Genomic DNA, 17,604 nt, shown 5'->3' with positions numbered 1-17,604 from the left:
ATGTAGCCATGTGAAAAAATTAGGACACCCTTGAAATATTTCGTTTGTAAGAAATATGGACATATCAATATTTGATCTTCTTTCAAACAATATCTATAGATAAAGGTGATGTAATTGAACCAAAAACAAAGAAAATGTAACTTTGTTATCATTTATTTAAAAATGAACATATGCCAATTCCTACTGAGGAAAAGTTAGGCTGAAATAACCTCAATTAGAGGTTTCCTATAACTGTCTACCAGTCTCTGATATCGACTGGGAGAAACTTTTCCCCACTCCTCAATGCAAAATTAATTCAGCTGTGTGATGTTTGAGGGGTGTCTTGCATGCACAGTCCGTTTCAAATCACCCCACATAATCTCAATAGGATTAAGATCCGGGCTTTGACTTGGCCATTCCAGAACTCTCCAATTCTTTCGTTTGAGCCTTTCCTTGCTGGGTTTACTGGAATGTTTTGGGTCATTGTCATGTTGCATGGTCCAGATCCGCTTCAGCTTAATTTTTTGGGGACAAAATGGTCTCACATTTTCCTCAAGCACCCTCTGATATAGAATTCATAGTGGATTCTGTGATCGTGAGCTGGCCAGGCCCTGCTGCAGCAAAATATCCCCAAACGTTCCACCCCCACGCGTTACAGTTGGCATGATCCTCAAATGCTGTTTTGGGGTTCTGTTACTGTGCCCAAATTTGGATTAATCTGTCCAAAGCTTTGTTCGAGAAGTCATAGTGTTTGTCTAGGTGTTCTCTGGCAAACGTTAGTCTTGCCCTGAGTTTTTTTTTCTTTTCTTTTTTAAAGGGTTTCCTTCTTGTACACCTCCCATGATAATCAAACTTGTGCGGTCTCTTTCTGATGGTAGATGCATGTACTTCAACATCAACTGTGGCACGAGCTACCTGTAGGTCCTGTGATGACATTTTAGGATTGTTGGAGACTTCTTTAAGCATCTTCCAGTCTGCTCTTGGGCTGAACTTGCTAGGAGTTCTAAAACAAAGCTTTTAATAAGGTCTATCTTTCACATGACTATATAATCAAGTAACACGTGTATAGAATAGTTTCTCACTGTCATGTAACTGCTTTAACAATGATAACTCACAAATGTTTGGTTTATAAAATGTAATGTTTTATTCATGTTACATAGCCGTTACACAGGGCATTAAACATTTTCACAAGGCTTTGGGGACTACAATCAATGATTAGCAAAAACACAATAGTGGTCTGAATCTCTAATGACAATCACTGGACAAACAAGCCACCCTCTCACCTGTGCACAAACCTGCAATGAAAAGTACTGAACATAACAGTGGGATGCAATATCGGTTCCCATTCCAGTGTACAAAAAAAAATGGGCATGCATGTACTTTTCTTTTTTGTCATTTTATTTAATCTTTCTTTTTTTTGGTCTTTATAAAGTTCCACCTTTTATTGTCCGACATGCTACAAAGTAACACACTGAGGTGGTGAATATCATATCCTGGGAGCATTGTTTGGTGATCTTCGAGAGGGAAAGACCTTGTTACAAGGGCCCATGAGAAGCTCTTCCTCATCTGAGAGATGCTTGCTGTCTCTCTAGTTAGGACAATGCTTCATACAATAAAGAGGGCAGGAGTGTTCCAAGTTAACATCTAATCTAGCTAATGCAACCACCTTGTAACTCTGAATGTCCAACACAGGGGGACAGTGGAGATCTGCCAGAATTCATGTTGACTTTAGTTTTGACATGTCTTTCCCTCCCTCTCCATATTGCCCAGGCTGCTTGACAATGGCCTTTAAAAATGCACAAGAAAGATCTTTCTACACACGCGCGCACACACACACACGCACATCCACGCTCACTGTCACACTCACACACATCATGTATTGTCATTCTCTCATGTCGAACAGATAGTTTGTTGATATTAAAGTGAAGCTTTAATAATTAATAATACTTTTCTAAAGCAGAAACCGCACATTAGGGAGGCCAGGACAAACACAAACTCAGGAATGGCGATATCACTTTAAATTATTTTTTCTTTCTTCATACCAAAAGCCAAGTGGTGAAAACCCAAATGATTTTCATTTTCACCCACCCACAGCTCTATGGTAAACATGGGCTTTCATTACTAGAATAATTTCAAGTGGAACGATAAGGAATGAAGACGTGTAAAAAGGTTGTGTTTTTTTTTCTTCCATTTTATCATTTTTTGTGTGTGGTGAGGAAGGGAGCACTTCAGTTCTCACATCCTTCTCCAGCCTCCCCCTCATCTGCTGCGTTGTCAGATGTCCATAGCTGAAACAAAAATAAAAACATGGATTAACAATAGCATTTCAAAATGCCCAAATACCGTTGCTTCCTTCCATCCCTATGGCTCAATTATCTTTTCAAGTCCTTGCAATTGACCTATCGCTAAGCCATGCCCCCAAAATAGAAATTGCCCAATCATATCACAGCAAAACTCAAGACAAACAACTCGCTAATATCTGATAGTGAAAAGCTTCTAGACTAAATATTCTTATACTCCCGCCATTGTAAGTCATTGAATGTCATTCAGTCGCGGTCGGTCAGTCAGTCACTGTCAGTGAAGAATTTGAGCGAGCGTTGTTTGTTTGTCTGAGTCTTCAAAGGGGCTTAGTGATAGGTCTATTGCGGTTTACTTACAACTGAATTTTGCTTCAGAATAAAAACAGTTCAAATCATATCACCATGAGAGGGAACTGCAGTGTCAGTGTGAGTGTACACATATGTGACAGGGGCTGGTGAAAGGGGTAACCAGGGGAATCGTGAAGTCACAGAAATGACAAAAAAGATTGTTGTTGTTTTGTGTTTTTTCTTCATATTACGAAAGTTTACGTGTTGATTTTCTCCGCAATTTGGTTTGACGTTCTGAATATTGAACATGATGATATTGATATTGATCATTCAACTATTTTCAGATATTCAATGTATGACACACCATTTGAAAACCATACAATCTGCACTTTCATAATCGGAAAAATGACCGTGCCCTACTTGGGGACCAAAACACCAGTCCCTCTCACATATGGGTGGGATGAGTTACTGCTTTGCCCATCTCCATCAGGAGGCCAGAGGTCACTTACTGTGAGGTTGTCTCTAAGCAGCTGCATGATGAGCGTGCTGTCTTTGTATGAGTCTTCGCTCAGTGTATCAAGCTCTGCAATGGCATCATCAAAGGCCTAGAAACACACAGACATAAGGGGGGAGAGTGGGTATGATTGCAGCTCTGCACCAGTGTGTGTGTGTGTGTGTGTCAGTGTGTGTGTGTGTGTGTGTGTGTGCTGGACATCCACAGCCAGAGACACCCACCTGCTTGGCCAGGTGGCAGGCCTTGTCTGGAGAATTGAGGATCTCGTAGAAGAAGACTGAAAAGTTGAGGGCCAGACCCAGTCGGATGGGGTGTGTGGGCTGCATCTCCTCCTTGCTGATGTCAAATGCCACCTGGTAGGAGTCTTGAGAGTGCGATATTGTTTCTGATAAGAAGAAAAAAAAAGAAAAAGAAAAGAAAAGCCATCTCTATTACATTGTCTTGAGTTTTGTTTCATAGCCTTCGCAATTGCGACTTACAACAGGGTATTGCATAGTCATATTTTGCCTCGGGATATTCACAAAGACAATTCAAGTGACTTTTCTCTCTCTCTCGGCCCTGTCCAGTGTTTTGCCTGCTGAAACCCTATCTGGGGGGCGCTTGGGTGCTACACTTAAATACCCTGTGTCTAGCACCACAGTTACTAATAGTGGCATGACCTTTTTCTCAGTGTGGGGGGGGGCATTCAAATACCCACTACCATGTCCATACTCACTCAGCCTAAAATCAACAGGCTTGCATCCCCTGGAGCAGAGGTCTGGGTGGAGTTGCAACACGCACACAGACTGTCAGCATGTACGAACACATCGCCAGACAAATTGACTTTTTTCAGAGGCAGCTGCATGCATGAGAAAATGCTTGCTCAACACCTATGAGGTCTAATATGATTTGGGCAAAACAAGACCAGATGTCTGATAAGGACAGATAATCCTCTTTGATATAACACCAGTAGAGATATCTGCTCACCTACGTGACATACCCTCTCACTTCATGTCTTGTGTGATATGGCGACAACAATCTCAGCAGTTCACCATTACATATACATGCAACTCACACATCTACAGCTTTCTCCATGGGTGAATTCCTTGCTTTATGTAAAGGGATGACAGAGGGCGATGTGAGCCAGCAGGCCTGTGTCCTGTGAGACTGATCTATGCAGAGATCCACTTACCCTTCTTGTCATCTCCAGAGGCGACTTCAGCCAGATATCTGTAGTAGTCTCCCTTCATCTTCAGATAGAAGACTTTGCTCTCAGCGTTCGGGGCGTTGTCAATCAAATGTTTGTTCAGCAGCCCCTGAGGAAGGAAACAAGGCAAATTAGGTCTAATAATAATAATAATAATAATAATAATTCGGCTCATTTGTGCAAAGTCTTCCAATGCCAGCTTTCAATAATTGGAAAAACACATGGAAGATAATTTACTATACAGTGTTTCCCATTAATTACCTAGACTGTGGCGGCCCACAGTCTAATTAGTCTCGTAACGAACCGAAAATATAGTATTTTATTTGATTACACGGGAGCGATGCGATCTTTGGGATTCGCACTGCAACTACTGTTGATGAAAGACTGGAGGGTCCGAGGTCCACCAGTCTCACAACATCCTGTGGGAAACACTTCTATACTTTGTCATTGACTGTGAGTTGATTGGCATTAACATGATGAGCCATTTAGTAATCAAAGAGAAATTAGTCAACCAGAAAGAGGTTCAGCAAAACAATATTAGCCTAAAAGATGTACAAAGAGAAAGAACAGAATAGGACTAAAATATATACACCTTCCCATATAAACAATAATAATAAAGGAACAATCTCAACTATGTAAAAGCACTATCCCTGCTGGACACAGTGACTTCACCTGTCCACAGATTGTGGGTGTACCACACAAACAGGTTGTTGTGGTGGTAATTACAAGCTTGGAACACCGCTAAGAATGGCCCCATGCATTCTACAACCTTCCTGTGTGCGCGCACTACTCCACTTCCTCTAAAGGCAAGGCTGCAAAAAGCAGCCTGGCCCCCGGCAGTAGACCACGTGTGGCCGGGCCGACAGCCAACACGCTCCCTGCACCCGCTGTGGTCAGCACAGTGAAACCAGAGTCGCAGTCAGGAAGAAGGGGAAATGTTGTAGACTTAAATTCAATGAGTAGCCCATGTCTGACAAAATTCTGTGTCGGAGGAATGTTCTTAATGTCTTAAAATACCTTCCACAACATTGAGCCCTACTGAACACTCAAGGAGGAGGGAAGAAATAGCCTACAATGAATGACATCATTTTGTTTAATCCCATCCAGTGACTGCCCTGAGCTGAACCTGGATAACTCACTCTGAGAGCTGGGTGTCCGGTTGTTGGGGGAAGTCTTAATGCCTGCTCATAAGCTCTGCAGTCGTGTGACGACATTCAGGCGACACCAAGTGACAGGGCACTGACGTACTAGCCTAAACCTGCATTCTGTTCACCGTGAGCCACCATAATGCAACAGCAGTAACATGCAGAGGGGAAAGCAGCCACAACCAAACTACTGCGGCTTGTTCTGAAGACACACACGGCTCAGCAGAGCAAACCCAGAACAGGGCTGGGCTGGCCACCATTTTCTCTCTTTTACAGCATCACCACCACCACTGACATCCTGAGGCATTCTTTACTAGACTACCAGCACAGAGGCTTCTCACAGCTCCAGGCATTCGGCTCCAACTGAACATTAGAGAGAGAAAGCTACAACTCCACATCCAGAGAACCGAGAGCTCCTGGGCTCTTCAAGTTAACACACTGACTGGTTCGAGATACAAAGGAATACTGCCTACAGCAATTCTAAAATGTCTCCGCATTCTGCATTCTGCATTTCTGCCAGTTTCATCTCGTCCCAGAAGGTCAGGGAATTGAGAGATTATTTTCATTTAGTGCCACTATTTATCCCTGCTGTCACCAGCAACCACCGGGGATAATGAGAGGAGGAATTTGAACACCTCCCCGTCTGACAACAAACATGCGCTCAGACAGAGACAGACGAGAGAGAGAGAGAGAGAGAGAGAGAGAGAGAGAGAGAGAGAGAGAGAGAGGGAGGGAGGGATGGAGGGATAGAGAGCTAAGCCCTGTCAGGTGGCCAACCCTTTACATTCAGCCAACATCGGTTTCCTTCCTACACCACAAGAGTGAGCTACTGACCTGCCAGTGCACCTAAAGGGCAGCCGCCGGAGCCCTTGGAACAGAAACCTCGTCAAAATGCTGCCACACCATTATGGCGACAGTGACGAGTGGGCTCGGCTCATCACATAGAAGCTACATTAGAACACGCATCTTCAGCAGGTCTATGGTCCTCAGAGACCAAAGCAAATGTACTGTGTAAGGAGTATGGCGTTAAATCACAATACATAGATCCCAGTAGCATGCATCGAAGCGGTGATTTGCAGGGAAACAGTAGCTTGCAGAACAGCAGGATAGGCACGCCAGTGTCCGGTACGGGCAGCATCCCTGCCTTTTCCCGTGGGATCAGAAGCTTACCGTAGGCAGCACAACTCACCTCCAATAATCAAATTGTCTCCTAATGTGACTGTGCACAAACATTACTGTGTGTGTACCTAGTGTAATAACATTAGATTATGTAATAAGAGAGCATGAGAGCACAAGCCCAGAGGGACTCTGATGGGGCGCTCTACCAGATGGCCAAACCAAACGCAGAATTAGAGCACAGTGATGCTGTTCTGGGAGGAGGGGGTGGGCGGGTGGGTAGGTGGTACTGTAGAAGGGAGGGGAGGGGGGAGGTGGGCTTACTTCAAATGCACAGACCGACACTCCCATCACAGACCAGATCAAAGGGTGTAGACTAGATGATCTGACCCATCTGGATTACTCATGATCGGCTTTAATCAGGGGTGCTCTAAGCCTGCTCTGGAATAGATGCGATGGAAGAGCTTTTTTTTCTCTCACACTACACCTACAATTAACTGTGCGCACTGAGCAGCCGTGAACACTGATACGCTCAGACTTGCTACATAATTTGTCCTCAGATCCTTTAGCTATTTGTGAATGAACACACAGGCACGAGTTCCCTTTTCTACAGGAAGCCAATGTTAACACTGCTCCTCCCCATCCCCCTCCTCCACCCAACTGTCACTGTTTGGAGAAGCAGTAAATGGCGCTTAAGTGATGAGATCCATCCATTTCCAAATAGCACTCTTTAGGATATATGCATTAGGCTGCATGGCCTGGATTTTAAACCGTCCCCTTTCCTTCAGGGCCCTGATGTTGAGGGGTCAGAGGGAGGTCAAAGGGATAAAGCCGAAACAATACAGCTAAGCTTCGTACAAACATCTCTTAATCCGCCAACAGCACACATATCTATTTTAGTAAGGCAGTAGCATATATGTACCCACTTCCTCAGCCAAGGGTCACTGTGCTAACCAGGGCTAGGTAACAACAGACTCAACTAAACCGCTCAGTCTCCCTGTGAACACTGTTGATGAAAAAACCATCCAGTGTTATTTCACCATCATGTAGAATAGGCAAAGCTCCTGGTGCATGTTTATGAAAATAGAAATGGACACCCTCCAAGAGACTGCTTGGAAATTGAACACCATAGCTCTACTTTTTGCCGGTCAAGTATTGGGTGTGTTAAGTGGATGAACACTAGGGGGCCGAGGCAGGTAATCTGAGAAAGATTATAGGCTAGGTGCTGTCACCATGGCCACACCCACTCAAGGCCTGCAGGTGCACCAAACTTTCCCATAGTGATAGTAGATAAGACAACAAGAGCAAACAGATCCAGCAGCTTTCAGTCAACAGAGTCTTCTTTCCAACAGAGCGAGGAGAGGGCAAAGGCCACCAATCCACCCCCCCCCCCCCCCTCTGGGTTGCTAATGACAAGCCAGGGACAATGAAGTTGTTGGTCCGGTAGTTGTTCCCAAGAGGAACAGTTCCATGAGTCATTCTATCACCCAACACTACACAACATGAAATAGGATCCGCACACAGGTAATGAGACAACCTTCCCGCGCAAAAAAAGATTTTAAAAAATGCCCATGGTCAGGATTGGGGGGAAAAAAGGTAGGTGGTGGCCAAATTCAAGTCAAAACTAGCTGTATTTTATTTTATTTTATTATTATTATCATGCCTAGATTAAGTGCAGCCACACTGCCGGCTCAGTTGATACTGTTCTGCCTCTTCTGACCCGGTAACTCAGCTAAACATCAGCTAAACATCTCTCGTCTGACAAGAGCCCCCTCACGTGATAACTAGTCAAAGCCATAGGCGACACGTTCACTCGATTCTTCTTTCGATTCCTCAATTTCAAGAGGGATGAGGAGAGCTGCAGCCTTTCTGCTTGCAACACATATTGATTCGGAGCAGTGGAAAGGGTAGGTCATTACACTGCACCACTGCTCAAAGAAATCAATTGGTGCAGCCTTTCTGCAGTTTCAGATAAACATCACACCAGCAGCAACTGCAAAGCCAAAGTGCACAGAGGAGGATCTTGTGGGCACATCTCAGACATCACTTTCATGCAGAGAATATGCTGTCATAGTCTCACCACGAAAGCCGCTTTACTTTTGTGTCAGCATCAATCTTGGAAGCATCCCGTTGTCACCATCACGTCGGTTTAAAATCAGATGAATCTATCCTTTTGACTTTGTGGTAGGAGTGACCGACCCAGAAATATGTTCCAATAGGACAACAGTGAGGGTACATTAATTAAACCAGTCTTGCCATTTCAAGGCCTGCTCAGGTGCTCACCCTTGACCCCTGGCTTGACAAAATACTCACCAACACGTCGTTGCAGATGTCCCGCAACTCTGTCTCGACCTTCTCCCGGTACTCCTTCACCATCTGGACCTTCTTGTCACTGCCCTCTGTCTTCTGTTCTATGGCGGAGATGACCCTCCAGGCTGACCTCCGGGCCCCCACCACATTCTTATAGGCCACTGACAGGAGGTTCCTCTCCTCACAGGTCAGCTCGGCCCCTTGCTCCGTGACCTCTTTCATGGACGAGGCCATGTCGTCGTACCGCTCGGCCTGTTCAGCCAACTTGGCTTTCTGAATCAGCTCCGTTTTCTCCATGGTTTAATGTCTTGTGTTCAAACTCCGTCGCAGTTGACTGTTGAGTCCCAAAGAGATGGGAAGGGGAAGACAGCAAGTTTGGGGGATAATCGTGTGAAACAATGTCACTTGCTAATCTTTGGGCTGATTGATGGGTTGCGGGTGGAAGTATGGAAGTGTGTTATCCTTGCAGGTGCACCTGGAGGGAGAAGATCAAACGTATTAACTAACGGTATTGACACACACGCCCACACACTGGAAGGGACTGTTGAGAAGCACATACTGGTAGCCAGATACTCACAATTAGCTGTTCATAACAGCCATGAAATGTAAGGTAGCTAGAATGAACCGTTAGGTATTAGCCCGTGGCTAACGTTACAGCCACAGCTGCTTGTTCACCTGACAGGTGTCCATGCACCTTCACCCACGATAGCAAACAGTTAACTAGCTAAGCTACAATCGGTGGCACTGATTTGGTGACCTTAACACATTCACACTCCCTACAACCAAACCACGAGTTTCTCTTTCTGACCAAATAACGTGAATGATTTGGGTGATCACGGGGTCCACATTGACAACACTATTAGCTAGTATTATGTTAGTTAGCTGGCTTTCCTTGCTGCAGTAACCCACGAGACTAATGATTCAATCCCTCCCACGGCAGTGACCGACTCGCAATCGCTAACGTTGCCATGTAGGTTTGCTATATAAAGTTAGCCCGCAATCGGCAGTTCACATTTCCTTAAACATGTTTACTTGTGTCAGTTTTCCAACATTCTCCTTCCAGTTTCAGTATTCTAACCTACACGTTTGATCTATGCATTTTTCAGATAATAGACAGCCAAACAGCTATTATTGTATTTCCCAACCTTCAGATGGATCCGATCCGCCACTCCGAGTAGAAAAGCGTTGTGGTAGGGGACGGAAGAAAATGTACTTCTTCAACCAAACCTGACCAAGAGGCGTGTCCAGTGTAAAGTGTGCCCAATGAGAACCCGTTATTGGGTTGTATCAACTGTTACCGTTCAACATTATAACCAGTAGGATGGTAGCGTGGGGAAAGAAGGCGGGGTTTTGACGCCACGGGGTTTCCTCCAATTACAGCAAGGGAGAAGACGTCACCATTACCATGGATATCCAACCATCCAACCCACCGTCATCCCACCCACCCACTCACTCACTCTACAATGTTACAATTGATTAAGATGAAAAGGTCCTATTGCTAAAGGTTCTATTCCTAAAGCCCTATTGCTCGTAATCACTAAGCATAAGACCGTAAACTACAATTCCAGAGTTATTTAGGAGGGGACTTACTACACCAATCATGAAGAGAAATGTGACTAAGTGTACAATGGTGATTTTGGTGAATGCAATAATTCAGATGCAGTTGAAGATTATAGGAAGAGATATGAATTTGTCTCAGCGGGATGGACTTGTTGTTTGGATGCTGTGAGACCCAGTTGTTGGGTTGTATTGATTTAAGAGCTGCAGCACAAGTAGATCACTAGACACCAGTGGAGACTGGTGGAGGTGGAAATCTGAGGACGAGCCCATTGGAATGAATGGAATGAAATGAGGAATGGTATCAAACACATGTGCCTCCCCTGCTAGACGCCCGGGGGAAGTCAGACTCTCCCTGTGAGATGCCATGTTAGTCCAGCCCTAAACCACACTTCTACCTGAGCAGTAGGCTCAGGCCCGTCACTATGGGCGGGCCTCAGGGGGCCAGGCCCCCCCACAGACGTGCTGGTGCCCCCCCAACTGGCAGCCAGATATTTAAAAAAATAAAATAAAAAAATATGTTAAATGAAGACATTAAAATTGAGAAACGATAGTGTGTTTTTCATTTTGTTGGACGGGATTCTAGTGACAACCAATCATTTGAAAGTTGAAAGTTGAAAGTTGCACGTTACGCACGCTGCTGCTCCCGCCATTTCAGTTGTGTGAGGCAGGCGAGCACTGAGCAGTTGAGTGAAATCTGCGCTTTTTGATGGATAAAGCTTTTTGAATAAAGATGGATATAAGAAAGTGGATTACCGGTAAATCCTCGAAAGGTGCAGCTGCACCCAACCCCGATGGACATACGTAGCACCAGCATTAGCAACTGTGGGCAGCCTGACACTAGCACCCCGACGGCTACCACTAGTGAGGTAAGTCCTACTAGCCCAACTGTTAGGGCTAGGGCTACTACTAGCCTTGCTAGCCCCCCGATGAAAGTTTTGTTACTTTTCGAGCCACCAAACAGACTGCTACAAAGCGAGAACATGGACCTGTTCACTGCGGTTACTCTTGTGAACAGTGCATCTGAATGCATAAAATCACTGCGCACAGAGGATGAGTTTACTGTGCTCTGGGACCTCTGCTCTCCTCCAGCCTCAGCCACTGACGAGGCTGGTCCCAGCTGTCCAACTAAGAGAAGACGCACAATTAACAAGAGCTTTGGTGCATTTGTAGTTGAAGGAACGGTTGGACAGTCACAGAGGGACACTGGCGAAAAGACAGAGTTCCTGAGAGTGTTTTACAGTGTTATTGATGCTGTGCAAGGAGAGATGGATGCGCGTTTTGGAGAGCGCAGCTGCAAGCTCATTGGTGCGCTGGCTGCTTTAAACCCAGAGGCCGAGGATTTCATGGATCCATCGAAGGTCACTCCTCTCCTAAGATTAGCTCGAACTGAAGTGGTTGAATCTGAATATGCTGTGGCTCGTGGTGGGTTCCTGGTAAAGAAGATGGAGGACACCTCGTTTCCCCCCAAAGATGGACAATGGACAATAGCCAATATTCTCAGTATACATTCCACTCAGCACTCCAGGCCATGCCAACTGTCATCCAAGCTTATACACTCGCCCTAACTTTGGGAGCGTCTACCGCGACTTGTGAAAACTATTTTTCAACACTTAAAAATGTTTTCTCTGAGCATCGGCGCAGCATGTTGCACAAGCGCAAGGCTCAACTGATTCAGCTTGCCTTCGAAAAGGACCTCACCCACAAGTTCAAGGATGAGTGGAAGGACTTACTGATGAGGAGATTCAGCACTGAAAAACGCCGCCTCCTTCTTTTCTGAGCCGGGTGTGTGTGTGTGTGTGTCCGTGTGAGCACACGCCGTGGTGATGTTTTGCTAGTTGTATTCTCGACAGCTTTTTCAACTGGAGAGATGAGCTGTTTGCACGGTTATGCTATATTTAATGTGCTTTGTGTATAACGTGTTCAATGATGAGGATCTGGCTGATCCTATTTGCTGTAGATGGGTGGTTTTAATGTGATGATCACACGATCGGTCGGTCATACTGTATCCCTTTTGGAAGTGCACTGATTGCGTGCCAGTCTCCTAATTTTAGTTACGTAGGCTATCCCTGGCATTTATTTAATTCTTGTTCTTGTAAGTGTGCCGTGTTGGTGCCAATTGTTGACCTGTGCGCATTGTAATGCACAACTTGGCCTCTCCACGCTATAAAGTAACTTGCATTCAAATAATTTTAGCTTAGGCCTACTCGGGTCGACAAGGCCTTGTAATAAACCAGCTTCGCCTGTGTTTATTGTTATGTTATTTGCTGCATTCTGATAATTTTAGGTCTAGTCTTCATCGGTAGGCTACGTGTCCAATTTAGCCTCTGCAACCTACTATGCATGTCAGTGTTGCATGACGAATACCATAGCATATCGGATTATATAAAATAGTTAATACTAATTGTGCCCCCCCATGCAGTTCATTGGCCCACCCTAAGACTGGGCCCTGGTGACGGGTCTGAGTAGGCTATAGCCTAGAGGTAGGAACCTGGCTGCACACACACATTAGAACACTCATTGCTCATGAAACACATGTGTTATAGTAGTTACAATAGTTGGTAGTAGGGTGACACACAGTATAGGAGAGGATCCACAGAAATTCGGAATCATCTCTTGACGTCACAGCTTTTATTCCGAACAAGGTCTTGAGGTTCTCTCAGTCAGTGGTACTGGGGAATAGGGTGGGGGAGGGATTTGGTGTCTGTCATCATGGGAAGTGATAGGGCTTTCACACCGCCAAGGAACCGTTCCTGTTCCCGTTCTGGAACCTCAGGATTTTGGTGCTGTCTGGCGAACCAGCCTGCGTTGGCGCGTTCATACCGCATGTAGGCTAACCGGAACCATCAAGCGTCATCAACGCTGGGTGACGAGATGGCAGCTGGAAATGAGGATAATCTCTTCCACTACAGAATCTGAACACTATTTTCTATGAAAAAAAAAGACAGTTTCTAAACACGTTCTCTTGCGAGCCAGCTGCTCCATTACTGGAATAGAAATTGCTTACGAAGTTTGTGTTCTCGCGTGTGCGTGTGTGTGTGTTTCCTGAGCATGTGAGGAAGATAGAGAGAATGATGAAACTTTTGATAATTTTTAAAATCTCTAATGATTAGATTTAGATTACATTACATGTTGTCTCCTTACTTCTTGCTAGTCTTCACAGCCTAGAATATGACACACCCACTGACGGCGTCACGGTTCTAGCTTTTGGTTCGCGCTGAGAACCACTATTTTCTGGTTCCAGCTGCGATTCTGCGAACCAACTTTTCAGGTTCTGAACCAATTTATTTTCGGTCTGAACGCACCGGCCGAATCCAGACTAGGTTTGGGAACGCAAACCATAAACAGTTCCTTGGTGGTGTGAACGCCCTGAAACAAAGCAGACCTTGTTTTACAGGGAACACTTGTTATTTTATAATAATGTGTCACTTCTGGAAAGTACAGATATTATCAGGTTTGGGAATGACTAACAGAAACCATTCCAGAACTGTATAGGGTCTTCTATGAACAGTCTAGTAACTGAATAGGATTTAGGATTTGTGGAAAACGTTGACAAGATGTGTTTGTATGTGTCTGTACGTACATACGTGCGTGTGTGTGTGTGTGTATGTTTGTATGTGTGTGTGTGTGTGTGTGTGTGTGTGTGTGTGTGTGTGTGTGTGTGTGTGTGTGTGTGTGTGTGTGTGTGGTCATCGCTGAGTGTTTTTTGGAGAAGTGGGCACTCAAGCTGCTTACCCTAGCACTGGCTGAATCATGGCTGATCTTGTTCCAGCATTGCTGAAGAGATTGCAATATTGATCTCTGAGCAATTCAATGGACCCTCTCCATTTAGCAGGCTTATAATGCAGTTAGTTCCTTTCCCTGTGCTAAGATATGAAATTCATGTTAACCTTACATTTCACATGTTGCTCACTGTCATTATCTTATCGATTATTACTCATATAATTCACAGTCACTTCAGTAATACAATGCTACATTGTCATATTACCCAAGATGACAGTACATCATACATTTAAACTGATAATAATATTTCCCTAGTGTATTATTTGCCTCATACAATACCAATATTGGAATAATTCCAATAAGACAGTGACGTTTGTATCACGTTTCATTTCAGAATACTATACTAATGTTTTCTTTGTAACTGTTAGAGCAAACAAGCTGGGGGCTAATAAGATAAGACTAATTAGATGCATTTCCCTGAGGCTAGGATGTAATCATTCCGCATGGCAGGCCTTTACACACTGTCATGCAGTGAATCTGTGGGGAGGAGGAGGCCCTGTGTCTGTCATGGAGACGGTGACACAGTGAGAGCTGCATGGTAAAGAGGAGTCTGGTAAATTGTTCTTACTTGTAATGCTTGTATCCTTGTATGGCATAGTAGGACACACTGTGGATGGTATGAAACCCCCTTAGGTGGGTCAGGAAAAAACACCTCATTCCAAGAATACCTAAGATTGTTATGGTTCAAAGTGCAGTGTGGCAATTTTGAGCCCATGCTGTAGAAATGTCAAGAAACCAAGAATTCCTGTCATAGAACTCAACACATCACGTCATTAAACAAGAAGAGAGTGTGTCGTCTTCTGCTGCATAAAGACCATACCATAAGACCGTACCATAAGACCACCGTACAGTAGCAGGGGCTAAACCAGGGCAAGTCTGAGTGCATGGTGATCTGATCTTGGGCTGCATGTTGAACAGACAGAATAGATGGAGTGGTGTCTATGATATTTTAATATTGCCTTTAAATGACTAAATAATTAAATTAAGATTATAAAAACCCATCCTTTTAATATTGTTACAAAATAATTAAATTAAGATTATATAATGATGAAAGCACTTTGAGCTGCAACGTTTGCAGGAAAAGAGCTATACAAATAAAGTTATTATTATTATTATTATTATTATTATTATTATTATGATATATGAGCTTGAAAGTATAACCTGGATTTTCTTTTCCCGCTTCATGCTTGATTCCTCCCAATCAGGACAGCTTTAGTGAAAGTGGTGGGTCCTTGGCTGTATTGGCCTCTATATTATGTTCCATTGGTGTTAAAACAATGATCAATGTGATTCTCTATGTAACAGTGTTACCTACAGATCAGATTCAGGTCCGGAATGTTCTGCTACTCTGTAATTCCATCCTAGTGCCGGGGGCAGAATGAAACAAACATTTTCCTGTGATTTTACCATGTTTCCTGGCTCTTCAATGTCTTACTCTCTCACACAAACCCCAATATAATTCAAAATCTTGGGCTTTGTGTGTCAGAGGCCAATCTTACGTGTTTTGTTTTACAGTTGAATGTCTTTTTTGCATAGTATTAGGCACTGAGAAGACCTAAGAAGCTTGTTGCTTCTGTTCTTTGATCGCTATCCTCTATTCTCATTTCTCACATCACATCCTCATTCAAACATTCATCTCAGATAAACTCTTTGGTTTCTAGTGAATGACAGGTAAATGTGTCAGAGATTTCATGGGTCCAGTGCTCCTTTGCACAGCAGTCAAGATAGCTTTATCTCAGAGGCTGTTAGATGTGAAGCCCCCTCTCTGACCTAATGAGAAAGAGAGAGGGAGGGAGACAGAAAAAGAGAGAGTGAAAAAGAGAAAGAGAGAGTCCCCTGAGAGTGTGTGTAGTGGGCTCAACAAATGGATGAAGAGGGAAACTGAAGTAGTATGGCTAAAGATAAGAGCAGATATTCCAGCCTATACTCTCTCTGGATTCCAGCTGGAATAAGGGCATCACTGCTTGGTGTGTGTATATGTATGCATGTGTGTGTGTGTGTGTGTGTGTGTGTGTGCGTGTGTGTGCATGCGTCTGCATGTGTGTCTGTGACTGTCTGTGTGTGTGTGTGTGTGTCTGTGTCTGTATGAGTGTGTGCGCGTGTGCGTGTGTGAAGGGGTAGCGAGGGAGTGGCTCCCCAGTCAGACACCATAGTGTCCCTGCCCTCCTTGCCCCTCCTAACACACGCGCCTGCCCCTCCTCCTTCCAGTAAAATAGATCACATAGACCACCGTGTAACAGTTCCAGTCGAGCGCCATTACGTGCACTCTTTAAAAAAAAAAAACGCCTGTGGGCGTTGTCTCCTCTCCTGAAACCTGCCTGGAAACAGCGCTTACTCAGGCTTGTTCACTCAGCCTGTGCGTCAACCCTCCCCTCCCAACCTCCCCCTCCCTGTCTGCTATGCCCTGCAGAGCCATCACTGTGGCATGCCAATGAGCACTCATATTCTTCTCCTTCAAATATCTTGTTTAGAAGGTAAACGAGGTGAGATTACACAGATATGGTTTCATCCTTCATACTTCCTCCACTACAATAGTGTTTTCGATTGATAAACCACACAGTAACGCCGTGCTAGAAATAAGTCGAACCTGGATTAGTCGCACCATGCTTTTATGAAATGTCTGGGTTAGTCGTGTTCATTTCATTGAGGTTTTACTCACATGTTCGAGACGTTTCAGCTTTGAGAATTTTCACACGGTTGGTTTGGTGATGTCTTGATGCTCCAGGGGTAGTCACATTGTCACTCCCGGCAGACGTCATTCACCCATGTCTCAGCCTTAGTCATGCCTGCTAGACCAGACCACCTCCCTGCCACGCAAGCAGGGGCTGAGTGACAGGGATGAACATTTACATTTACATTTTTGGCATTTAGCAGACGCCTTATTCCAAAGCGACTTACAATCAATACATTTGACTAAGCAAATGAATCATCAATCCACCAGTCGTAGTAGGAAGAGTAATCCAGCTCAGGCCCGGGGCCATTGATAGAAGGAAAAACCACCTTCTTCTAGATCTAACCTTTTAAGTCTACCCCTTTAAGTCTACCCCTTTCGATCTAGCCCATAAGGACGCTACGGCTGACAGCCCTCCTGTACGAAGCCAGATGTCTGAGGCCCTGAATATATTGTTCCCTTTTTTTTGTTTGATTTTTGCATTTATGCACCTTTATTTGGATAGCACTTTTCAAACAAATAATCAGGAGGAGGTTATTATGTTGTCCAGTAGGCCTATGTTGTTGTTATTATTATTAATATTGGCCTAATTTAATTATTATTATTATTGTTATTGTTATTATTTAGGTTTACTGTTTGAAGTAAATTGAACCATATGCACAAACATAGTTTAATTAGTTGGTTGCAATAAAAGCCTATATTTTGGATTGATATCTCTACTGTATTTATTTGATTTCGTTTGACAAAAATATAGA

At 44.2% G+C, this 17,604-nt stretch overlaps 1 protein-coding gene across 1 annotated transcript; it reads right to left on the bottom strand.

The window, feature by feature from the left end:
* Nucleotides 1-1,125: 1,125 nt before the first annotated feature.
* Nucleotides 1,126-10,014, bottom strand: ywhaqa (tyrosine 3-monooxygenase/tryptophan 5-monooxygenase activation protein, theta polypeptide a). The gene is made up of 6 exons (XM_080526105.1): nucleotides 9,984-10,014; nucleotides 8,842-9,313; nucleotides 4,253-4,376; nucleotides 3,303-3,466; nucleotides 3,077-3,172; nucleotides 1,126-2,267 (listed from the first exon to the last, which is right to left on the bottom strand). Exons 2-6 carry the CDS (start codon nucleotides 9,133-9,135, stop codon nucleotides 2,208-2,210), a joined length of 738 nt encoding a protein of 245 aa, XP_080382231.1. The 5' UTR covers nucleotides 9,136-9,313; nucleotides 9,984-10,014; the 3' UTR covers nucleotides 1,126-2,207.
* Between the last annotated feature and the right edge of the window lie 7,590 nt (nucleotides 10,015-17,604).

The sequence above is a fragment of the Nansenia antarctica genome (genome assembly GCF_963989245.1).
Source record: "Nansenia antarctica genome assembly, chromosome: 3".
Lineage (NCBI taxonomy): Eukaryota > Metazoa > Chordata > Actinopteri > Argentiniformes > Microstomatidae > Nansenia > Nansenia antarctica.
This window is presented reverse-complemented; position numbering and strand designations above follow the sequence as displayed.